The sequence below is a fragment of the Canis lupus genome, chromosome 1, assembly GCF_048164855.1.
Source record: "Canis lupus baileyi chromosome 1, mCanLup2.hap1, whole genome shotgun sequence".
NCBI lineage: Eukaryota > Metazoa > Chordata > Mammalia > Carnivora > Canidae > Canis > Canis lupus.
In genome coordinates this window covers 95,950,880-95,975,935 of record NC_132838.1, presented here as the reverse complement: position 1 = coordinate 95,975,935, position 25,056 = coordinate 95,950,880, and the positions used below count along the sequence as shown (strand labels likewise).

The window sequence follows — 25,056 nt, the reverse complement described above, 5'->3', positions numbered from 1 at the left end:
GTTGGGCCTAAGAATGAAACTGACATAAGAGATTAACAAGAGAAAAACATACAAAATTTTAACTGAATTTTGACTTGTATGTGAGAGTCTCTGCAAGAGAAGTGACCAGAGCAGGAAACTCTTTTACCTTTTAGACAAAGAAACAAATCGCATGTGGAGGCTTGACATGATAAAGGGAGTTGGCTCTATGGGCGGTGGATGCTGAAGAAGTAACTAGGAAGATACAGGCTGGGCAAACAAGGTTTGTTTAGACAGCCTTCCTGGCCCCAAATATCCCATCTCTGATGATAAGAATGTCTTCCCTCCTCCTGGTTCAGGGAGGGACCTTCCACAGGGGGGATTTATCACCTGCTTTCACAGGAAGACAAAGGAGGGTCAGTGTGTCCTTCTTGCACTGTTTCTTCAGTAACTGTAATTCAAAATAATCAATAAGCCAAAGTGGCATATCTTCATCAGGCACCCTCACAGACAGAATTCGTCTCTTCAGTTTCAAGTTCATTTCTCTGTTATCCACTCTGGAGGGAATCCACCTTTCTTTTGAAGCCTAGCATTTTTCTTTTCTCTTCTCTTTTCAGATTTTACTTATTTATTTGAGAGAGAGCTAGAGCATGAGCAGGGGGAGGGGCAGAGGGAGATGGAGAAGCAGACTCCCGCTGAGCAGGGAGCCTGATGTAGGGCTGATCCCAGGACCCCAGGACCAGGACCTGAGCTGAAGACAGACTCTTCACCAACTGAGCCACCCAGGTGCCCTGTCTTAGCACTTTCAAATGGAAGAGAAAGATGCATGTGTGTGTGGGGCGAAGTACGCAGGGCTATGGTGGGAGCAGACTACTCACTACTGCAGTGTTAGGGCAGCAGCCTATATGTTGAAATACTTGCGACAAAAATATTAAAATTATAGCTATTGAGAAGTATTGTAATGTTCATGACTGAAGAACCATGTATTCTATACAATGATCTGATTTTTTTTTCCTAGACAGATCCAGTTGAGAACATACTTGATCAGAACCTCAAGATCAAGTTTTACATCAGTTCTGGGTCCGCGTCTCCATCCTCACACAGTGGAGATGAAGCCGACCCAGTTAAGGTGCCTCCTTGGGGTAGCTTTGCTCACAAACACTTCATGTGTAACAAAACAAAGGCAGATGATTCAGAAAGAGAGTGGCATTTTTTTCCTAATCACATATGCTACTTGGTTGGCACAGTCCCTTAGAGAGTCTTCAGTTTAACTGGTAACACTGGAAGACTTGAAACTCGGATGAGAACACTACTCTCGAAAGTCAGTAAAAAAATGACAAAGGCTCTTGAAGAACAGGCTTAATGAGGCTTAATGATTATGTCTACTCTGAATATAAGGAGTCAGATATAGCAGGAACATATCATATTGTAACATAAAATCTGGGGTTATGAATAATTAGTAAGGTATCAATTAGTAAGGTATATATTTGTGACTGTGCTTATTAAAATTGGAGATGTTTTATTTTCTATGCAATGGTACATGAAACAACTAACTCTTCATTGGCCCTTCCTTCATGTTGGTCAGGGACTGTCTCTCAGACAAAAGAAACTGTTTCCTCCAGAAGTCAAAGCATTTGGTGTCTTTTAGCTCACACGCTCCCTGTTCAGAAAGGCCTTTCCCCTCCTGCTCTGCATCTCCTTCACCCCCATTAATCCCAGCAGGGATTCTTCGCTGCTGCTGTGGAATCCTGGGGGCTGGGCCACAAGTTGTGAGGTTAGCATGCAGTTTAGTTGGGAAAGAGCTTCAATGTGGCTTGGGGCCAGGCAGGGCATTATTTGCAAATTCTGCTCAGAGCCTCTGAAAATTTTTTTTAAATAATAATTTTTTTTTTATTGGTGTTCAATTTGCCAACATACAGAGTAACACCCAGTGCTCATCCCGTCAAGTGCCCCCCTCAGTGCCCGTCACCCATTCACTCCCACCCCCCGCCCTCCTCCCCTTCCACCACCCCTAGTTCTTTTCCCAGAGTTAGGAGTCTTTATGTTCTGTCTCCCTTTCTGATATTTCCTACCCATTTCTTCTCCCTTCCCTTCTATTCCCTTCCACTATTATTTATATTCTCTGAAATTTTGATAACAATTTTATCTTACTGTTTTAAAATTTTAACAATGAAGTATTTCCATCATAGAGGAATGATCTATTGCAAATCCATATACTTATTACTCACAAATTTTGCAAAACTGGGCCACTTTTGTATCAGATAAAAGAAATTAAGATGAAATTGAAGGCACTTAGATCTACAGAACAGTGCTCCTTTGATGCACATTTGGGTTGATTCCATTTCTCACTAGTACAATTTCTCTATTATAATGAGCCTGTTGGTATCTGCTGCTTCTACAGGTAATCCCCTCCCCACTCCAATCCATGGTTTCAGTTAGCTGCCCTCAACCAGGGTCCAGAAACAGATGATCCTCTTCCTGACATGTGCTCAGAGGGTCAGCAGTCCCCTGACACAAGGTCACAGTGCCTGCATCCTTCACCTCACTTCATCTCATCATGTAGGCATTTTATCAGCTACATCATCACAAGAAGGGTTAGGACAGGACAAAAAGATGCTTTGGGGGAGAATGAGAGAGAGAGAGAGAGAGAGACCACATTCACATAATTTTTATTACAGTATATTGTTAAAATTGTTCAAGTTTTCGTTACTTATTGTTGGTAATCTCTCACTGTTCCTAATTTATAAAGTAAACTTTTTCATAGGTATGTATGAATAGGAAAATATATAGTATATATATATATATAGGGTTTGGTACTATCTGTGGTTTTAGGCATCCACTGGGGGTCTATATACATATGGGAGAGTTTGTTATTTTCACATATATGCATGTTTTCAATGTAAAATTTTGGCTGCAGAGTGCTTTAATTTTGGGGAAATGTTTACAGATTTTATGGAAACTTTGAGGATACAGTATTAATTTATTTTTCCTAGACTACCAGAGGCTGCCTTCTGATTTATCACCTCGAATACTTCAATGTGTTTCTTACAATTAAGAATATTCTCCTACACATACCATAAGAGACTTTTAATCATAGGAAACAAACTAAGGGTTACTGGAGGGGAGAAGGGTGGGAAGACAGGGTAACTGGGTGACGGGCATGAAGGAGAGCACGTAATGTGATGAGCACTGGGTGTTATATAAGACTGATGAGTCACTCTACCTCTGAAACTAATAATATGCTACATGTTAATTAATTGAATTTAAATAAAAAAAGAATATTCTCCTACATAGATACACACCCACTGTACAACCGTTGTGCCTGATGGTGACGCAGTCCTACCATCTGACACTAAGGCCCCATACAGGTTTCACCAGTTGTACATGTGGTGCCATCACAGCTAAAGGACCCAGTTCAAAATCCTGCTTTGTTGGTGCTTGTCATCTCTCTTCAGTATCTCCCCATCTGCAACAACTTCTTAGTCTTTGTTTTATTTCATGACCTTGAGACTCAAAAGCCACAGGCCAGTGTAGAGTAGGATGCTCCTCATTAAAAAAAAAAAAAAAAAAAAAAAAAAAGGTTCCCCGTGCCTTCATGCAGGTTACACATCGTTGGCAAGAATATTCCAGAGGTGATGCTGTGGGATGCATCCCATCATGTGGGATGCTTGCTTTGACCACTGCCCTCAGGTGGAATTTTCCAGACCTCTCCTTTCCTTTGTAATTGCTATTTTGTAGAGAGTATTTTTGAAGAAAGTACCCTATTGCTCACCAAACTTTCAATTTATTTATATCTGTAGGGACCCATGGTTTCTAATTTTATTCAGTGGCTTACAATTGATGAGTGTCACTGTTTATTCTGATGTTCTAATGGTCACAGATGTGGTCTGTGTGAGCCCTTTCTTTGGTACCTTGTCCTTCTGACATGCCTTCATCACTCGTTGAGCACCGTCTCTCTATCTGGCAGAACAAGATGCATCAGCTCATCTGTCTGGTATTCCCCAGCCCTGCATTCAGCCATTTTTCCAAGGAACACTGATGATGGCTTTCAGTGGAGAACAGTATTTAGAAGTCTAGCTCTGAGTGTTAGGTGTGCCCTCACTATTGCAGTATCACTATTTCAGGCTCTTTTTTTTTTTTTAAGATTTTATTTATATATTCATGAAAGACAGAGAGAGGGAGGGAGAGATAAAGACAGAACGAGAAGCTGGCTCCTTGCATGGTGCTTGATGCGGGAGTTGATCTCAGGACTAGGATCACACCCTGAGCCAAAGGCAGATGCTCAACTGCTGAGCTACCTAGGCATCCCTATTCCAGACCCTTTTACGAGAGAAAGTTTGCACATCAGTCTACATGTAGAAATCTTTTTTTTTTTTTTTTAAGATTTATTCATTTGAGAGAAAGAGGGAGAGACAGAGAGAGTGCAGTGAGTACAAGCAGGAGGAGGGGCAGAAGGAGAGCAAGAGAGAGAATCACAAGCAGACTCCCTGCTGATCGTGGAGCCTTCTAGGCGGGGTTTGATCTCATTACCCCAAGACTACCACCAGAGCTGAAATCCAGAGTCAGTTGCTTAAATGACTGAACCATCCAGGTGCTCCAAAATTTATCTATCTATCTATCTATCTATCTATCTATCTATCTATCTATCTATCTATCATCATCATCAATCTCATTTATCTATATATCTACATATCAATCATATATCAATCTATCATCTATATCTATCCATCTATCTATGAAAACTGAACTTGTGCACACATAAATAATTCCAATCCAACATCATAGGGTTCATTCTAGTTTTGTCTCTGTCCACATTTCTAACTCCCTTCTGTGACCAGTCTCCCATCTCTGCAGATTGCCCATTCTCACCCCATGTGGGCTCTGCATCCACACTCCAGGTCACCCTGCATGCACACACTCTTCTGCTGGGGAAGAGAGTTTTTCAGCATCTATTTCTACTCTTACTTAGCAGCACATAAAAATTCTCATTTCCTTAAACCTATGTCAACACTGCTTCTAGGCATTTGAAAATTTGCAATTCTGATGGGTATAAAGTGGTATCTAATTATTGCTTTCATTTTGTCAAGCTGAAGTTTTTAATTTTAACCCAGTAAAATTCATTAGTCCTTTCTTTTATTCCTTGCACTTTTTGTGTGTTTTCTGAGAAATCCATTTCCATCTATCCTTCTATCCCAAAGGTTCCAAAAATATTTAAGGTTTCGCTTTTCACATTTAGGAAATTATATCTTTGCTCGGTAGGAAATACAAATCAGTTTTTGCCATTTTGATAGTTTTCCAATCCCATTCATTGGCTAGTCTATTATTTTCCTAATAATTTGTACAGGTAAATCCTATTTAATTTTGCTTTGCTCTACTGCATTTCACAGATATTGCAATTTTACAAAATAATATCATGGCAACCCCGGGTCAGGCAAGTCTCTCAGTGCCATTTTTACAATAGCATTTGCTCATTTCTTGTCTCTGTGTCACATTCTGATAATTCTTGCAATATTTCAATTTTTCATTATTATAATTGTCATGTGATCTATGATCAGTGACTGTGACTCACTGAAAGCTCAGATGACAGTGCTTTTTAGCAATAAAGTATTTTTATTTATTTTTTGATTAGCTGTATTGCTCCTTATTTTTTATTTTTTATTTTATTGCCAACATATTGTATAACGCCCAGTGCTCATCACATCATGTGCCCTCCTTAATGCCCATCACCCAGTTATGCCATCCTCCACTTGCTTCCTCTTTGGCAACCCTTTATTTCCCAGAGTTAGGGATTTCTCATGGTTTGTCTTCCTCTCAAATTTTTCCCCACTTAGTTTCTCCTTCCCTTCAATAAAGTGTTTTTAAATTAAAGTATGTACATTGCTCTTTTTCTTCTTTCATTATCGAACTATAGTTGACATAAAATGTTATTAGTACTCAATGCTCACCACCATAAATGTAGTTACCACACGTTATTACAAAACTACTAACTATACTCCCTGTGCTGTACTTTTTATCTCCATGAGTTATTTATAACTGGAGGTTTGTACTTCTTGATCCCCTTCACCCATTTCACTCATCCCACCACTCATCTCCCCTCTGGCAACCAACAGTTTGTTTTCTGTATTTATTAGTCCATTTCTGTTTTTTTTTTTTTTTTTTTTTGTTGTTGTTGTTCATTTGTTTTGTTTTTTAGATTCCACATATAAGTGAAATCATATAGTATCTGTTTTCCACAGTGGCTGTACCAGTTTGCATTCCCACCAACAGTGGATCAGGGTTCCCTTCTCTCAATATCCTTGTCCACACTTACTTCTTGTCTTTTTGATAACAGCCATTCTGATAGGTGTGAGGTGCTATCTTATTGTGGTTTTGACTTGCATTTCCCTGATGATGAGTGAGGTTGAGCATCTTTTCATGTCTGTTGGCCATCTGTGCCTTCTTTGGAAAAATGTCTATTTAGGTCCTCTGCCCATTTAAAAATAAGATTATATATATATATATATATATATATATATATATATATATATATATATGTATATTTGGTGTTGAGCTGCATGAGTTCTTTATACATTTTGAATATCAACCCTTATTAGATATAGCATTTACAAATATTGTCTCCCATTCAGTAGGTTGCCTTTTCATTTTGTTGGTTTTCTCTGTTGTGCAAATTTTTCTTTTTTTAAATTTTGGTGTAGTCGCAATAGTTGATGTTTGCTTTTGTTTCCCTTCCCTGAGGAGATATGTCCATGAATATGTTGTAAAGGGTGATGTCAAAGAGATTGCTGCCTTTATTTTTTTAGTATTTGTATGGTTTCAGGTCTCACATTTAGGTCTTCAATCCATCTTAGTTTATTTTTGTGGATGGTGTAAGAAAGTGGTCTTGTTTCATTCTTTTGTAGCAGTTCAGTTTTCCCAAGCCCATCTGTACCATCCTTTTCCTACTGAATGGTCTTGGCACCATTGTTGAAAATCATATATATATATATATATATATATATATATATATATATATGGTTAATTTCTGGGCATTATATGGTGTATATGACTATCTGGATGGCAGTACCACACTTAGCTTTCTAAGTGTGAAACCCCCAACCATGTTCTTTTTTCCAATACTGTTTGGGCTATTTGGATCCCTTGAGAGTCTTTAATGCATTTTGGAATAGATGTTCCTATTTCTGCAAAAATGTCTGAGATTTTGATAGGAATTGCACTGCATCTGTGGATTGTTTTGGGTAATATGGACATCTTAAAAATATCAATTCTTCTAATACATGAACATAGGATGTTTTTCCATTTATTGGTGTCCTTTGGATGTCCTTCACCAATGTTTTGTAGTTTACAGCGTACAAGTCATTTGCCTCCACAATTAAGTTTATTCCTAAGCATTTTTCCCCCTTTCCATGCTATGACAAATGGAGCTGTTTTCTTAATTTCCTTTTCCTATTGTTCATTCTTAGTATATAGAAATATGGCTGATTCTTATGTATCGATTTTGTATCCTGCAACTTTGCTATATTCATTTAACTGATTTTTGGAGAATCATTAGGGTTTTCTTCATGTAAGATCATGTCATCTGTGAATAAATACCCATATATCCTCTTCCCATACAAATTTTAGAATAATATTGTTTGTATCCATAACAAAGCCTTGTAGTCCTATTATTCTGAGAGAAGCGGCGGTAAGCCTTTACTTAATCTAGAGAAAACTGGCATCTTTACTATACTGAATCTTCCAATTCATGAACTCAGGATGCCTCTCCACTTTTTCAGATACTCTTTGACTTCTCTTATCAGCATTTTGTGGTTTTGAGCATACAAGTCTTATATGTGTTTTGTGAAATTTATATCTAAGTCTTTATTTTTTTTTTAGCAATAGTAGATGGTACTATACTTTAAACTTCAATTTCCATGTATTTGTTGCTAGTTTGTTGAAGTGCAATTGATTTTTTAAAAAGATTTTATTTATTCATGAGAGACACACAGAGAGAGGCAGAGACATAGGCAGAGGGAGAAGCAGGCTCCCTCTTGGGAGCCCAATGTGGAACTCGATCTTGGAACTCTAGGATCATGACCTGAGCCGAAGGCAGATGCTCAACCACTGAGCCACCCAGACATCCCAGTGAAATGATTTTTGTATGTTGATCTTGAAACTTGAGAACTTGCTAAAGCTCATTAATTTCTAGAAGGTTTTTGTTTGTGAGTGTGTATGTAGATTCCTTGGAATTTTCTAAAATCATGTCATCTGAGAATAAGTATAATTTTGTTTCTTCTTTCCTAATCTGTATGGCTTTTACTTCTTTTCCTTGCCCTACTGCCCTGGCTAGAACTTCCACTGCTATCTGATAATAACGGACAGCTCTTGTACTCACATTAAGGGAAAACAATTCAGTCTTTCACCATTAATTATGGTGTTGGCTGTAGGATTTTTGTAGATCCTTTTTATCAAGTTGGGGAAATTCATCTTCCTAGTTGGCTGAGAGTTTTTTTTTTTTTATCACAAATGAATGTTAAGTTTTTCAAAATGCTTTTTTTCTGCATGAATATATTATATGATGAATTCTTTGTTCTTTAGCCTGTTAATATGATACATTGATTGATTTTCAAATATTGGATCACCTTTCCTTCTCTGAAATAAACACAACACTTATAATGTATATGCTTCATATATATTGCTGAATTCTATTTGCTAATACACTGTTGAGACTTTTGTATCCACATTAATCCAGAATGTTGGTCAGTAGTGTGTGTGTGTGTGTGCTGTGCTTGTCTGATTTTGCCATCAAAGTGATACTGGCTTCATAAAATCTGTTGGGAAGTATTCTCTTTTATTTTCTGTAAAAAAATATAGAGAATTATTGATGATTCTTTTTTAAACATTTGCTATAATTTTCCAATAAAGCTATTCTGGAGGTTTCTTTATGAGAGTTTTAAAATTACAAATTCGATTTCTTTAATAGTTATCAGGCTATTCAAATTATTTATCTCATATTGAGTGAGTGTGGTAATTTGTACTTTTGGAGAAATTGATTCATTTCATCTAAGAGATTTCATTATGTATACAAAATTTGCTACTATACTGTGACAACATGTTATTTGATCAAATGAAGTGTGGCAACTTCACCTCCCTTTACATCATTTTACTCTTCCTCATTTGTAATGTAATTGTATTACATATTTCTCTATATGCGCTGAGGGATATTAGACAGTGTTATAATGTTTGTTTCAACCATCTAACACAATTTAGAAAATCTATCAAGACTATACTTTCAGGAATCATTTCTATAGTCTGTTACTAGTGAAGTTTCTCTGAAAGTGTAGAGTAACCGAAACCACAAGGAGATGCAGTGTCCCTTCCTGAGAGTGAAGCTGACTCTGGATGTTTCTCCAGCTGCCCTTTGCATTGATGATCATTCTCCTCCTTTGGGGGAGTAGGAGAGAAGGGACACCCTTTGAGTGGTTAAAAAAAATCTACCCATGTTTTCACTCTTTCCATGTTTTTCCCTCATTTCGAGTCCTTCATTTCTTTTCTGTGTAGAACTTATTGTAGCTATCTTAGGTAGATTGCAGACAAGTTCTCTTAGACAGTCTTTGAGACTGTCTTGATTTAAAAATCACTTAAAAAATTAATGGGCTTTAGGTGCTCCTGGTTGGCTTTGTCAGTAGAGCATGCAACTCTTGATCTCAGGGTTGTAGGTTTGATACCATGTTGGGTGTAGAGATTTACTTAAAAATAAAATCTTAAAAAAATTAATGGACTTTATTTTGGGGGTAGTTTTACATTCACAGAAAAACTTAGTGGCAAATACGAAGTCTTACCTGTCTCACCACCCCTCCTCTCCCAGTTTCCTTCATTATTAACAACTTATGTTCATGTGGTACATTTTTAGAGTTATGCACCATGATTATTAACTAAAATCTATTGTTAATGTTCACATTTTGTATTATACATTTTACAGATGTACAACTGGATAAATGACAAATGGATAATAACATGTATCTATCATTACAGTATCATTTAAGTGCAGTTTCACGGTCTTAAAAATTCCTGTGATCAATTTATTCTTCCCTTCCTCCCTCTACCTGAAATCCTGGGAACCACCAATCTTTCTACTATCTTTATAGGTTTGCTTTTTCCACTGTGTCATATAGTTGGAATCATGCAGCTTTATCAGATTGGCTTCATTCATTTAGCAATGCGCAGTTAGGGTTCCACTTTAATATGTTGTTTCTCCCTGGTGCTTTTATTATTATTATCTTTTAATTCAGTTAAATTTTTTGTCTTTAGTTTCCAGAAGTTTTACTACATTGTATCTTGCATTGTATTTCTTTGAGTTTATCCTACTTGGAATTCAGTCAGCTTCTTGAATTTACCGTTTATATCTTTAACCAAACTCAGGAAATTTTCAGACGTTATTTCTTGGGAGTATTTTCTCAGCCTCATTCTTTTTATACTCTCCTTCTGGGACTCTGATGTTAGATCTTTTGTAATAGTCCCACTTTTTCCTGTCTACTTTCTCTATGAAGTTAATATAGAATAATTTATATTGTTCTATCAAGTTCATGAATTCTGTTCTCTGCCCTCTCTATTCTTCTATTGGGCCAGCCACTGAATTTTTAATAGTGATTACTGTATTTTTTCTTTATTTGTCAAATTCTGCTGGTTCTTCTTTATATCTTCTATTTCTTTACTGAAACTTTTACAAGGTTTTTGAAAAGCTTTTGCTATTCTAGTTTCTTTGATTCTGATAAATTTTAGAATCTACTTGTTTATATCTACATAAACTCTTTTTTGAGATTTTGATTCATATTGCATTAAATAAATAATTTAATTTAATGAAAATTAATATACTAACTCTACGGCATCTTCCAATTCCTGAACATGATATGTCATTCTATGTATTTAGGGCTTCTTTAATTTCTTTCGCTTCTTTAATTTCTTTCATCAGTGCTTGGTAGTTGTCAGTCAACAGATCCTGTGCATGTTTTGTTAGGCTTATTTACATGCATATGTAAATATATATATATATATATATATATTTAGTTATATATATATTTAAATCTTAGAGGCACTGTAAATAGTACTGAACTAGTAATTAAAAATCAGTTTCCTACAGATTCAATGCAAGCCCAGTCAAAATTCTGGCAAGTTATTTTGCGGATGTTGACAAACTGATTTTATGGTTTATATAGAGAGATAAAAGACCGAGAATAACCAACATAATATTGAAGGGGAAAAACAATGTTGGAGGACTGATACTACCCAATGTCAATACTTACTATAAAGCTACAATAATCAAGGCAGTGTGGGTATTGGTAAAAGAAGAAACAAATAGATCAATGCGAGAGAAAGCCCAGAAACAGATCCACATAAATATCATCAAATGATCCTTGACCGAAGAGCAAAAGCAAAAGAGTGGAGCAAAGATAGTCTTTGAACAAATCATGCTGGAACAACAAGACATTCACCAGCAAAAGAATGAATCTAGACGAGATCTTACAGTCTTCACAAAAATAACTCAGAATGGATCACAGATCTAAATATACAATGCAAAACTTATAAAACTCATTGATGATATCATAGGAGAAAATCTAGACGACCTTAAGTTTGACAATTACTTTTTAGATACATTATCAAAAGATAACTGTACTCCCTTAAAATTAAAAACTTGCCTGTAAAAGACAAGGTCAGGAGAATGCAAAGACAATCTACAGACTGAGAGAAAATATTTGCTAAAGACAAATTTAAACTGTTATCCAAAAATATACAAAGAACTCTTAAAACTCAACAATAAAAAAACCAAATAACTCAATTAAAAATGAGCCAAAGACCTAAATAGGTACTTCAATAAAGAAGATACATGGATTACAAATAAGCATATGAGTCTATGGCCATACCACCCTGAACGTGCCCTATCTCATCTGATCTTGGAAGCTAAGCAGGGTCGGGCCTGGTTAGTACTTGGATGGGAGACAAATAAGCATATGAAAAGATGTTTCCTAACATTGGTCATCAGAGAAGTGCAAATTAAATCGACAATGAGACAATACACACCCATCAGAGTGGCCAAAATCTGGAACAGATTTTGACAACACCAAATGCCGGTGCAGCAACAGCGACTCTGATTGCTGGTGACAGTGCAAAATGGTGCAGCCACTTCACAAGATAGTCTGGCAGTTTCTTACAAATCTAAACATATTCTTACCATACTACCCTGCAACTGTACTCCTTGATATTTACATAAGGAAAACGAGAACTTAACTCCATATCAAATTATGTACATGGATGTTTACAGCAGCTTTATTCATAATCGTTACAACTTGGGAGCAACCAAGATGTCTTTCAGCAGGTGGATGGATAGATGGTCCATCCAGACAATGGAACATGATTCACTACTAGAAAGAAATGATTTATTAAGGTAGGAAAAGACATGAAGAGACCTTAAATTATTAATACATAAGAGTTAATCTGAAAAGGCTATATATTGTATGATTCCAACCATATGGCATTTGAAAGAGGCAAATTATGGGTATAGTGAAAAGATCAGTGGTTGCCATGGTTTGGGGGAGAAGGGATGAATAGGTGAAGCACAGGATTTTCAAGGCTGTGAAAATACTCTGTATGATACCGTAGGGTGGATACATGCCTATTCATTTGTCTAAATGCACAGAATGTACAACACCAAGAGTGAACCCTAATGCAAACCATGGACTCTGAGTGAATATGATGTGTCAGTGTTTCACTGATCATACTTCTGGTGGGACATGTTGATAATTGGGGAGGCTATGCATGTGTGTGGGCAGGGAATATTTGGGAAATCTCTGTACTTTCCCCTGAATTTTTCTGTGAACCTTAAACTTCTGAAAAATTGTCTTAGTAAAACATAATCAGTTTCCAATTATTTACTGTTGTTATAGAGAAATGTGATTTTGTGTTAACCTTGTGTCATGTGATCTTACCAAACTTAGTAGTTCAAGATTTTTTTCCTTTGACATTCCTTGGAATTATCTAAGCAGACAATCATGTCATCCACAAACAGGGCAGTTTACTTTCTTATTAATATGTATACTTATCCTGTCCAATTCTCTCTGGCACACTGGCTAGGGTTCAGCTTGATGTTGAATAAAAGTGGTGGTGGTGGTCATTCTTGCTTTGTTTTCATTCTTAGGTGAAAGCAATTGGTTTTTCATCCTTAGTGGTAATGCTTGCCTCTGTTTTTTGTAGATGCCTTTTATCAGATTATGGAAGTCCTTTCTATTCCTAGTCTGTTGAGAGTCTTATCATGAATGGATGTTGAATTAGTCAAATCCTTTTGCAACAACTAATATGATGTGGTGTCTCTTCTTTAGCCTGAAGATAGCCTCTTACTAAGCAAAAGAAAACTAAAATAAGGGTAATTCATCAATACATGTATCTAAGATTTTTAAGAGGGAATCTTTGTTATATTCGTTTTTACAAATTCATATGAAAAAGGCTATTTAATGGGATACATAGTAAATAGCACAGTGAAACACGATCAACTTTTTAAAGTATCTTTGTAAATTCGGCAGATGTCCTGAGTCTCCTGCATTTACTACCAAACTTGTATGTTTTCTTCATGGTTATCTGCCAGCCTGAAAGGAGAGACATTCTTCAAGTCTGTAGAGTTACCTGCTTTGCTCAACCATTTAACATCTTCCTTACAACTAAACTGTATTCCCCAGTAACACCCACAAGCATCCAATTCTTCCTGTTTCAAGAAGTGTTTTCTATGAGTTCCCAGGAAAGAAATGTTTATTTGTGAGTACTCACAAAATCCATATTTACACTTATAAAACGGGCATTTCAAAGGTTTTTTTTGAGGATTGTGATCATGTGTCTACTTAATAAAAATCCCTTACAAAGATGATTAGTATTCTTTTAATGTAGTCTACATGCTATGATGTATTGTTTTAAAATAGCCAAACCATAATAAATTATATAAAACATACATATATTTTGTTTGTAGAATGTGAAGCGTATATCTAAATTACTTAATTATTTTTCAACACTGTAAGAATTTGAGTTTTACTATGTTTTTGCCTATTAACAAGTATAATTCTTTTGCCTTAATTGAGGAATTATTTAATTATTTAATTAATTTAATTTATTTAATTCTTATAATTTCGGTGATATCTGTAACTTGCCCTTGTTAATTTTCATTTCCTTGATTCAGATTGTAGATTCTGCTCATCTACCAGTTCACACACCAACAATAAAGAGAAAGGAATATCATAGTAGTATCCTTTTTCCAACTAAGGTACTTGATTTAATTATAAGCTTAGCAGGTTCCTTTCAAAATGAAAATAAATTGGTTTTGCTTTTATTGTCTTGGCATTTACTAAAATTTTTTTGCAGCTACATTCCTCAAACCTCCAACCAGATTTAAAAATTAACATAACAGAAAATTCCACTATAAAAATCTTCTTAAGGTTTGAATATAGCCAAGGCAGGGGTAAAACATTTAGTGACAATTTAAGAGGAATGTTTTTTCTATTAAATGGGCTTTGCTGTGTCTGTCAAGTCTCATTTAGAAATTATAAATGATGGTAAACTCATTAACTGAATTTTGCTCTGAAATTTCCTTAAGGGATCCATATCCTGAATCTCATAACTTACTCTCAGATAAATTCTAAATTCAGCCATAATTTAAATGTAAAACTGAAACCACATAACTACTAGATATGTACTAACGAATCTTATGCTTTTTTTTTCGTATATTTTTTTATTGGAGTTCAATTTGCCAACATATTGTATTACCACCCAGCGCTCATCCCGTCAAGTGCCCCCCTCAGTGCCCATCACCCAGTCACCCTGTCTCCCCACCCCATCTTCCCTATCTCCCCTTCTACTACCCCTTGTTCGTTTCCCAGAGTTAGGAGTCTCTCATGAGAATCTTGTAATTTTGGAGGAGAGAAAGCCTTTAACTGTTTTTTGAATCAGATTAATGTACTGCTTGTTTAACAAATAATTTTAAATGACCAAAATATTCAAAGCATTTCTCTTTATTAGCATTAAGTAACCAGAGGCTGTAACAAATAGCAGTAAAAAGAAAATTCATAAATATAGTAAACCTGTTTTCCCAAACCAAACAGCAAATATTATCATAAATGATGAAACACTAAATCTTTTCAATTAAAACCAAGAATGGTATAGAATTATCCCATATCACCATTAGTATTCAGTAATTTCTAGGAAATGCAATAAAAATGAAAATAAAAGGACTGGAATAAACATTAGAACATAATCTTTCATAAGATTGATATGATTGTTTGCTCAGAACACCTAAGGGGTGGTTTTTTTTTAAACCTACTGAAATTAATAAGGTAATTTGAACACAAGGTAAATATATAAAAATAACACGGGTTATCTCTGTTATATAATGAATACCTAGAAAACAAATAGAAGATATTTATATGCCAAAATCAACAAAAATACACATATGTTATAGAGAACTAAGACTAAAACACGATGCAGTGTTGTGTCAAGATTCATGTATTATTAGGCAGTATCCATTAGAATACCAAAAGTATTTTATTTTCTTCTTTCTTGTTTTCCTTCCTTTTTTTCCCTGGGGACTTGTGGTTAATCACAGTATATTAAAAAATACATACATCCTTGCTTTCTAATGAAAGCCAATAAAAGGAGAAAAAAGAAAAAGCAACTAAGTCAACATAACCTTAGAAGAAGAAAGCCTGGGTGAGGTTAGCAGAGCTGAGAAATGTGCATGTCGAATGATAGGGAGAGCATACTGAGGAGCCACGAGACATCGGTTCCTTGGAAGCCTGGAAGGACTCTGGGATTGGAGGCACCAGGTCTCCCAAGAGGTGAGGGTGATGTGCAGCTCTGCAAACAGAGACCTGATAGGGAATAGGTAGCCCAGTACATACACAGTGCCCACAGCAGGGCCTGCGATTCTCTGGAGAAGCCAGATTTTGTTAGGATTTACATACTGCTAACTTATGATAAAAGTAATTTTGAGGGCAAAGAGGTATAATCAAGAAATGGATAATCCACGGTGGGTTACCGATTTATTGCTAATTCTGTGACAGCAGTTGCAGCTTTCCTTGTTGGGGTTTCAGGTGTGAAATTTCAGGATGCCCTCCATCCCAGCCTGCTTCACTGGACCTTTCCAATTTATGTGTATCATTTTTTTAAAATTGATAGTAGAAAATGAAACACATGATGTATTAGAGAAAATTTTGAAATTATTCTCTTTCCAAAGAAGATATAAAAACCATGTTATTTTTTGCTTACCCCTCCCCATTAAAAGTATGTACACAAAGGCAATTCTCACTCCATCCACTGATAAGGATTCATCCAAAGAATCTGTCAGTCAAGAAATCATCTTTCCAAGGTTCAAGATATATTGGGCCCCCCAAAAGCCAGGCTTGATTTATTTGGTTGCAAATGGTATTAATGAATGTGTGATCACCAATGAAATTAATTCTCCTCTTCCTCCTCCTCTTCCTCTTCTTGGTAATTTTTGGTATCTCTTGCTCAACATTTCCTAATTATGAAGTCGTGAGGGGGCAAGAATCCTACATTCTGGTGAGAAAATGCGGGAGCTGCATTTCTTTGTACATAAAATGATACTTCAGGCAAGGATTTGTGCCTAGAATCACCTCTTCAAAGTTATTTCACCTTCAGTACTTTTTTGGTCTCTTTGTTTTGTAGAATAAGAGCCACCAGTTTTTCCTTACGTCCTTCACCGCGCCCACCAAATGTCACCAGTGCACGTCTCTGATGGTGGGTCTGATAAGACAAGGCTGTGCCTGTGATGGTAAGACTCCAGGAACAGAGCTGTGGGGCCAGGACCAGGATCTTTATACTGACATGCCTTAGTTTGCAGGAGTGGCTGCGGCAAAGGATACAGACTGGGTGATTTTTAAACACAGAAGTGTACTTCTCACAGGCTGGAAGTGCAAGATGAGGGTGCCAGTGTGGTCAGGTTCTGGTGAGAGCTCCCTTCAGGGGAGCAGGCTGCTAACTTCGGGTTGTATCCTCACAAGGCCAAGGGGCCAGGGAGCATTAGTCCTACCCATGAGGGCTACACCCTCACGACCTCAGCAATCACCCCCACACACAAACCCCATCTCCTGATACCACCACATTGAGGGGTATGATTTCAACATATGAATTTTGGGGCTGACACAGACATTCAGCCCATTGTAATATGTCACTCGGCAAACATTCTGTTTTCTTTGAATTGTAGAAGCATGTCATGAAGAGATCCTTTTGCTAAAAATCTCTCTGCATCTGTTTCATATTGGAAAGATTGGACCCAAGGCCACTGGGAATGTTTGGGGGACCTTGGCAATGTGTAACTCCAAAGGACCTCACCCCCTTCAAGCCTGTGTGAATGTTGTTCCCAGAAGTCCTGTTGTATAGCCTGCAGGCAGGGCCACATCTATGAAGAAAAACGTAGACATATTTTGTTCTCTGTAGCACTAGTAGAGCATGAGGACCAAATTCACTAGTTTATGTGGCAGGAAAATGGAATGCTATCCGTGAGTTGTAATTGCTTTATTCTACTCGGTAAATATTATTGCAAGGGAGCAATATGCTTTTGGAAGTACCAAACGGTGGATCACTGTGCCACAGACACTTCTCATTTAACAGACTCTGCCCTCTGGTCTCCTTAGCGAGTTCTGCTCAGTGCTCACTCTGGGACACAGTGCTGAGGGGGACAACTTTCCCACCCTTAGCACTGCCACAGTCGGAGCCACCTTAACCTTAAATGCAACCTACTGCATGAAACAAAATGGGATTTAAATTGGGGAATTAGGTACTTAAAATATACTTCCAGGGCTGCAGAGGCAGGTTTTGAGCTCTCTGTGCCCAGGAGTGTCTCCTGCTTCCAGCGTGGCCTGGTCTCTGCTGAGCTTGGGGCAGCTGCTATTGGGGTCATAAAGAGATGACAAAATTAGGAAGTGGCCACCAGCTGCTGCAGCTCCCAGAACCTGCTCCTTCTGCCAGGGATCAGGAAGGCCCCAGCGACTGGCCTGCAGGACATCACCCGCAAAATAGAGCAAGCTCCCACAGAATTGGGACACCACCACTGTGCCTGGGACCTCCCACCCTTCCATGCAGTGAAGTGCGTGGTCTGCATCCTGCACCTCTCCCAGCCTGGCTCAACTCTGTCCCACAGAAAGTCATCTTACTAGTGGAACTTCAATCAGGCACCCCCCATCAGTTGCAAGGGAGTATGGGAAATGTAGTTTTTATCATTCTGACCACTATGAGCACAGACAGAATTGAGGCAGAGGGTTACGGAGTAAAACCATCATATCTACTGCTATCATGTCTCTTTATTCCCTTCAAAAAGCATGTGGGTTCTCATGTCACACAACCTGTGTAGAGAAAGCTCCAAGAGCTTGTCCAGTACCTTCCCAGCAGAAGAGAGGCACCCTCTGTGTAGACGTGCAGGAAGGCATGGGAACAGCCTACGAAGGCCATGTCTGGGTAAGTGTCCATATTATGGGTTTAGATGAATTCTTGAAAAGTTGATTACTTACCTCGCACTGTGTGAGCAATTTGTAAAAAAAAAAATATATATATGTATATAATTAAGATAAAATGTATATAAATATAAGTAAAATATAAAAATAAAATAAAATATATTAAAATTTTATATAATATTTATAACAGATTATAAAATAAATATAATATGCAATTGAATATATTTGTTCTATCCTGAGAAGATAGAGAACAAAATTTAGCTGTCACAAATGGAATATTTTTAAATGTCTCAAAGTATTCTATTTAAACATTACCTTGTGATGAACAAATGCTGAAATCTCCCCTAATGATGTAACTCTGAATCACAGTTAGCAATGACAAATTACATGAGACTAAAAGTGAAATGAACCTTTTGAGAAATATTAAAAATCTGAGTTGAATTTGAGTCATGGTATTATGAGATTTAAATTTAATGCTACCAGAGATGAACAAATTATTTGAATGAATTGCTAGTGTTAATTGAATGATAGCAAGCTTATTTTCACAAGAGATATTCAGTCTTGGAAGGAACTACCTTGTTTTTTAAAATTTCAATTATGTTATACACAGCTCTGTTCCACATCTTAAATAAGTGACATACTTATAACACATGTTTATTATTTCAATTTTATTTGTAATAATTGGATAGCATTATATTTCAGCTTCAATTGTTTTTATTTGCTTTAAAAAAATCAAAACTTAAAGATTCCAAAAAAAGCAGGGGTGAAGAAAGGATGGCAGAGAGCACTGGCTATAGTTTGTGACTTCAAGCTCTTCCTGTACAATATGGAAGAAGAAAAAGGTTCAAAACCCAATGTCGTCGTGAGTCAAGTGATTGACATGAGGTAAGCTTTGAGATAATGTTTTAATAATAAAAATGGGCATAAAAATGGCTTCTGATATTTTATTTAGATAGTGTCATCATTAAGATTTAACTTTATGTTAAAGTTCCTAATTTTCTCCATTGCCACGTAAACTTCATAATAGAAGACATTTTGCCTAAACTTTGCATCACCACCTCCACGGTATGGATTACATAATTCAGTGTGATATTTATAAGAGTCTTTTTGGCCAAAAGTTATTTTCTCTGTGTTTGTGTGAGTGTGTGTGTGTGTGTGCTGAGAAAAGCATCTCAAAACCAGACACTCTTTAGAGTGAGATGCAAGTCACACACCATTTTATTTTTTATGTATTTATTTTTATAAATTTATTTTTTATTGTTCAATTTGCCAACATATAGAATAACACCCAGTGCTCATTCCATCAAGTGCCCCCCTCAGTGCCTGTCACCTAGTCACTCCCACCCCCCGCCCACCTCCCCTTCCACCACCCCTAGTTCGTTTCCCAGAGTTAGGAGTCTCTCATGTTCTGTCTCCCTTTCTGATATTTCCCACTCATTTTTTCTCCTTTCCCCTTTATTCCCTTTCACTATTTTTTATATTCCCCAAATGAATGAGACCATATAATGTTTGTCCTTATCCGACTGACTTATTTCACTCAACATAATACCCTCCAGTTCCATCCATGTCGAAGCAAATGGTCACACACCATTTTAAATGTGCAATTCACTGGTTTTTAGTATGTTCACAAGGTTGTACAACCATCACCACAATCTAATTTTAGAACATTTTCCTCATGCCAAAAAGAAACCATATTTGCATTAGAAGCCATTCTACATTCTTCCTCGCCCCAAGCCCCTGGCAACCACGAATCTATTTCTGTCTCTGTGGATTTGCCTACTCTGGTTATTTCATATAAATGGAATCATATGTGAAGTTTGTGATTGGCTTCCCTCACTGAGCATACTGTTTTCAAGCTTCCTCCATGTTGCTTGTATCCATATTTAATTACTTTCTATGGCTTATGTCCTTTATCAGGTTGAGGGAATTCCCTTCTATTTCTAGTTTGTTGAATGTTTTTATCTGGAAATGGTGTTGGATTTTGACAAGTGCTTTTGCGGTGTCTATTGCAGGAATCATATGATTTTTTCCCCTTTATTAACACGGTGTATTATTACACTGATTGATTTTTTTAAACATAGAGCCTACCTTACATTCTTGGGACAAATCCCCCTTGGCTTTAGTGTGAGAAAAATAGGAATACCCTTTTTTACATGCTGCTGGATTAGATTTGCTGGAATTTATTGAGGGATTTTTCCATCTGCATTAATATAGAATATTGGTCTATAGTTTTCTTTTATTAGATATTTTTGTCTGGTTTTGGCGTTAGAGTAAAAATGGCCTCAGAATGAGTTGGAAAGTATTCTTTCCCTTCTTATTTTTTTGGAAGAGTTTATGAAGGACTGGTATTAAATATGTTTGGTAGAATTCACTAATGAAACCATCTGGTCTTCAACTTTTATTTATGGTAAGTTTTTAAATTACTAACTCAATCTTCCATTTTTTTTATTGGAATTCAATTTGCTGATATATAGCAATAACACTCAGTGCTCATCCCTTCAAGTGCCCCCCTCAGTGCCTGTCACCCAGACACCCCAAGCCCCCAACCCGCCTCCCATTCCACCACCCCTTGTTTGTTTCCCAGAGTTAGGAGTCTCTCATGTGCTGTCACCCTCTCTGATATTTCCCACTCATTTTCTCATGTGCTTGTTGGCCATGTCTATGTCTTCTTTGGTGAAATTTCTGTTCATGTCTTTTGCCCATTTCATGATTGGATTGTTTCTTTGCTGTTGAGTTTAATAAGTTCTTTATAGATCTTGGATACTAGCCCTTTATCTGATACGTCATTTGCAAATATCTTCTCCCATTCTGTAGGTTGTCTTTTAGTTTTGCTGACTGTTTCTTTTGTTGTGCAGAAGCTTTTTTAAGTCCCGATAATTCATTTTTGCTTTGGTTTCCCTTGCCTTCATGGATGTATCTTGCAAGAAGTTACTGTGGCCAAGTTCAAAAGGGTGTTGCCTGTGTTCTCCTCTAGGATTTTGATGGATTCTTGTTTCACATTTAGATCTTTCATCCATTTTGAGTTTATCTTTGTGTATGGTGTAAGGGAATGGTCTAGTTTCATTCTTCTGCACGTGGCTGTCCAATTTTCCCAGCACCATTTATTGAAGAGACTGTCCTTCTTCCAGTGGATAGTCTTTCCTGCTTTGTTGAGTATTAATTGACCATAGAGTTGAGGGCCCATTTCTGGGTTCTCTATTCTGTCCCATTGATCTATGTGTCTGTTTTTGTGCCAGTACCACATGGTCTTGATGATCACAGCTTTGTAGTACAACCTGAAATCTGGCATTGTGATGCCCCCAGCTCTGTTTTTCTCTTTTAATATTCCCCTGGCTATTTGGGGTACTATCTCAATATTTTCTAGCTATAAGTCCATTCAGATTTTCTATGTCCTCCTGAGTTATCTTTAATACTTTGTGTTTTCTAGGAATTTTTCTCTTCTTTTAGATTTTCTAATTTTTTTGGCATGTGATTGTTCATAGTATTACCTTATACTTCTTTTAATATCTGAAAGGTCAGCTAGTTATCTTGCCTGTCTCATTTCTGATATTAGTAATTTGAATCTTCTCTCATTTCTTTCTTGGTGTAGGTAAAGGCTTGTCAATTTTGTTAGTATTTTTAAAGAACCGACTTTTGCTTTTCTTTGTCTTACTTTTCTATATTCTTTTTTATTAATTTCTACTCTATTCTTTGTTATTTCCTTTCTTCTGTTTATTCTGGGCTTAGTTTGCTCTTTGTTTTCTAGTTTACTTAGGTGGAAAGTTAGGTTATTGAGTTGAGATCTTCACCCAATTATTCCTTCTGCCCCCTTTCGTCTCTCCTCTTACTTTGGGATTCCCATGATGTGTATCTTATTACTTATGGTCTCCTACAGGTTTCTCAGGCTCTTTTCATTTTTCTTCATTCTTTCTTCTTTCTTTTCCTCAGATTGGATAATATTAATTAACCTGTCTTCAAGTTCAGTGATTTTGTCTTCTGCCTACCCAAATTTGTTTTTAAGCCCGGCTAGTGAATTTTTCATTTCAGTTATTTTATTCTTCAACTTCAGAATTTCTATTTGGTTCTTTTTTTAAAAAATAATTTCAAATTACTTATTGATATTTTCTACTTGGAGAGATATCATCATCCTCATTTCTTCAGTTCTTTAGACATGGTTCCCTTTAGGTCTTCAAACATATTTCAAATAAATTTTTGTCTAATAAATTAAACATCTGGATTTCCCGGGGAACAGTTTCTACTGGTCACACTTTCCCCACATATTGGTCACTTATATGTTTCTTTGCATATCTTATAATTTTTTTCTTAAAAATTGGACATTTCAAATAATGAAATTGGCAACTCTGGTAATCAAATTGCACTTCCTCTCCAGGACTTGTTGTTGCTTGTAATTGTTGTTTGTTTCTTTGGTGACTTTTCTGAACTGATCTGTAAAGTCTTTATCTTTTTTATGTGTTGTCACTGAAGTCTCTACTTTGTTAGCTTAATGGTCAGTAATGACTGTGCAGAGATTTTTTTTAAGCATCTGGATCCAATGTATCTCCCTGTCTTTGTGTGCAAATTGGGGCACTCCTTTGGTACTCAGCCAGGCAGTTGACAACATTGTCGTAGCCTTTACTTTCTACTTCCGCAAGTCATCAAGAATAATGGAAGAAATAATAGCTGAAAACTTCCCAAATTTGATGTAAAACAATCTACACACCCAAGTCAGCAAGAAGACCTTATGGCCTTCTCAGGTCTTTCCTGAATATCGCATAGACCCAGGAATGTTCATAGCCCTACAGATGTGCATTGACATCTAGATTACTAGCAATATATATTTCAGAGCTTTTTCAAGACTCTATGGACATCTTAGTCCCTATGTTATCTTTTTAAGATTTTTGATTAATCTCGTTTTTTTTTTTTTTTTCCCCCAATTGTTAAACACTGCCTAGGCAGCTGTGTAGTTAAGAGCTTTGTAGTTGTTTCTTCTAAGTGCCCCTTGGGGATGGATTTTCAAACTTGGAGAGCTCTAAGTTAAGTCAAATATACCAGTTTCTTCCTCATACCTCCTCCTCTTTCTGCCCCCCACCCCCCATGTCCACTGGCTTCTAGGATGCACTGTAAATGCAGGCTGCCATTTTTCAAGGCTACTGAGGAGCATGTGACAAGGGCAAGTTAAATTACCACAAAGCTCACGATCCCTACCAAGAGTTAGCTATTTTTCTTGAATAAATCCTCTTCAGATTGCCACAAATTTTGGTTATAGAGTTCTGAAAAAGTTGATTCTGATGAATGTTACCAGTTTTCTCTTTCTTTCTTTCTTTTTTTTTTTTTTATGAAGGAGAGAAACTTCAGAGACCCGTACTCTGCCATTTTTACAGATGTCTCTTTAAGTGTTTATTACTAAATAATACTGAATCAGTGAACTCGTAGCAAGTACATCTTGTTGAAAGAAATGTGTTGAAAATAATGTGTTCTCTCCTTCCCCCTGCCTGTTCTGAATCTTTTAAGCCCCTTTCCACATTCCTCTTAGCGTATCTGGGTATCTGTCCTTGGCCATTTGCTCTTCTTCCTCTGCACATACTCTAGGGGATCCCATCATTTCCTGTGGCTCCAGGAATCACCTACACCATGATGACATGTTCTGCCTGAACAATTTATCACAGATTATGTGGGTCTCCATATTCATCCTATCTTATTTTGATTCCTTACTCACAAACTCTGTTCTATATTCTTCACACTAGTTAATGTCACCCTTGTCAGAAATTTTATAGTACCTTGAATAACGGGCAACAGGAAACCAGATTATCTTGAAGGCGACTTTGAAAGATTAGTCTGGCAGTAGATTTTTTTTTTTTTTATAGGATACTGTGTGTGTTTGGTGTTAGGGATAGGAAATGAAAGCAGTGCTGGAGTCAAATTCAGCTTGCAATCGTCCATTCTTCAGATTGAGTGAGTGTCTGCACTAAGGTGATGGCTGTAGGAATTACAAAAGAAGAGATGAGTACAAGAAATACTACTAAGGTGATCTCACAGGACATGATGAGTGGGAGAAAAAGGAAAATGAAGAAAAGAATAACAATAATAGAGGGTACTGAGGTTTTAAGTCATCAAGAATAAGAAATGGGAAAAAAAGAATAAGAAATGGTTAACAGCAGTAAAGTTATAATGGAGAATGATCATATTGGGAGAAAGATATAAATTAGTTTTAGATGTTGAAGAAATAGAAAATTATCAAGTGAGCCAGATCAAACAAATTTCTACTCTCAACCCAAATGGAGAAACAGGGGCTCAGGCTGCTGGGCTGGCTCAGTCAGAAGAGCCATGCGACTTGATCTTGGGGTTGTGAGTTTGAACTCCATACTGGGTGTAGAGATTATCAAAAATAATTTTTTTAAATGCAGTAATAGGGACTATATTTAACTGTACCTCTGAAACAGCCAAGAAACTTACTTAAGGTGCTGGACATCAAATAAGAAAAGGCAATGATCCCTGAAAAGTGGAAACAAATGAGGTGCTCTCTATATTTGCCTCAAGTTACTGCCTTGTGAGAGCTTCTAGTACATAAAACAGGAAGTGGAATACCAGGCGGAGCCAGGTAGACTCCTAGAGTTGAAGACATGGAGCTGAGAGAGAGAGA

At 36.8% G+C, this 25,056-nt stretch overlaps 1 protein-coding gene, 1 long non-coding RNA gene and 1 other non-coding gene across 15 annotated transcripts in view; 2 read left to right on the top strand and 1 right to left on the bottom strand.

The window, feature by feature from the left end:
* The window catches only part of LOC140641315 (uncharacterized), an 84,075-nt gene that overhangs the window by 33,438 nt on the left and 25,581 nt on the right, over positions 1-25,056 (bottom strand). The gene's annotated exons all lie outside the window — the stretch shown is intronic.
* Positions 1-25,056, top strand: part of LOC140641274 (serine/threonine-protein kinase MRCK alpha-like) — a 66,452-nt gene that overhangs the window by 19,439 nt on the left and 21,957 nt on the right. For 6 of the 11 annotated variants that reach the window (XM_072840917.1, XM_072840848.1, XM_072840908.1 and 3 more), the window contains 5 exons: positions 977-1,087; positions 14,153-14,236; positions 16,654-16,759; positions 18,305-18,441; positions 19,183-19,322. In XM_072840917.1, the coding sequence (XP_072697018.1) occupies positions 977-1,087; positions 14,153-14,236; positions 16,654-16,759; positions 18,305-18,441; positions 19,183-19,322 (578 nt within the window). The remainder of the gene's footprint in view (positions 1-976; positions 1,088-14,152; positions 14,237-16,653; positions 16,760-18,304; positions 18,442-19,182; positions 19,323-25,056) is intronic. The other 5 variants (XM_072840872.1, XM_072840890.1, XM_072840883.1 and 2 more) reach the window with 3 other exon arrangements.
* LOC140609046 (small nucleolar RNA U3) lies at positions 9,215-9,418 on the top strand. The gene has a single exon (XR_012011045.1). It is a non-coding gene; the product is annotated as a small nucleolar RNA U3 (small nucleolar RNA).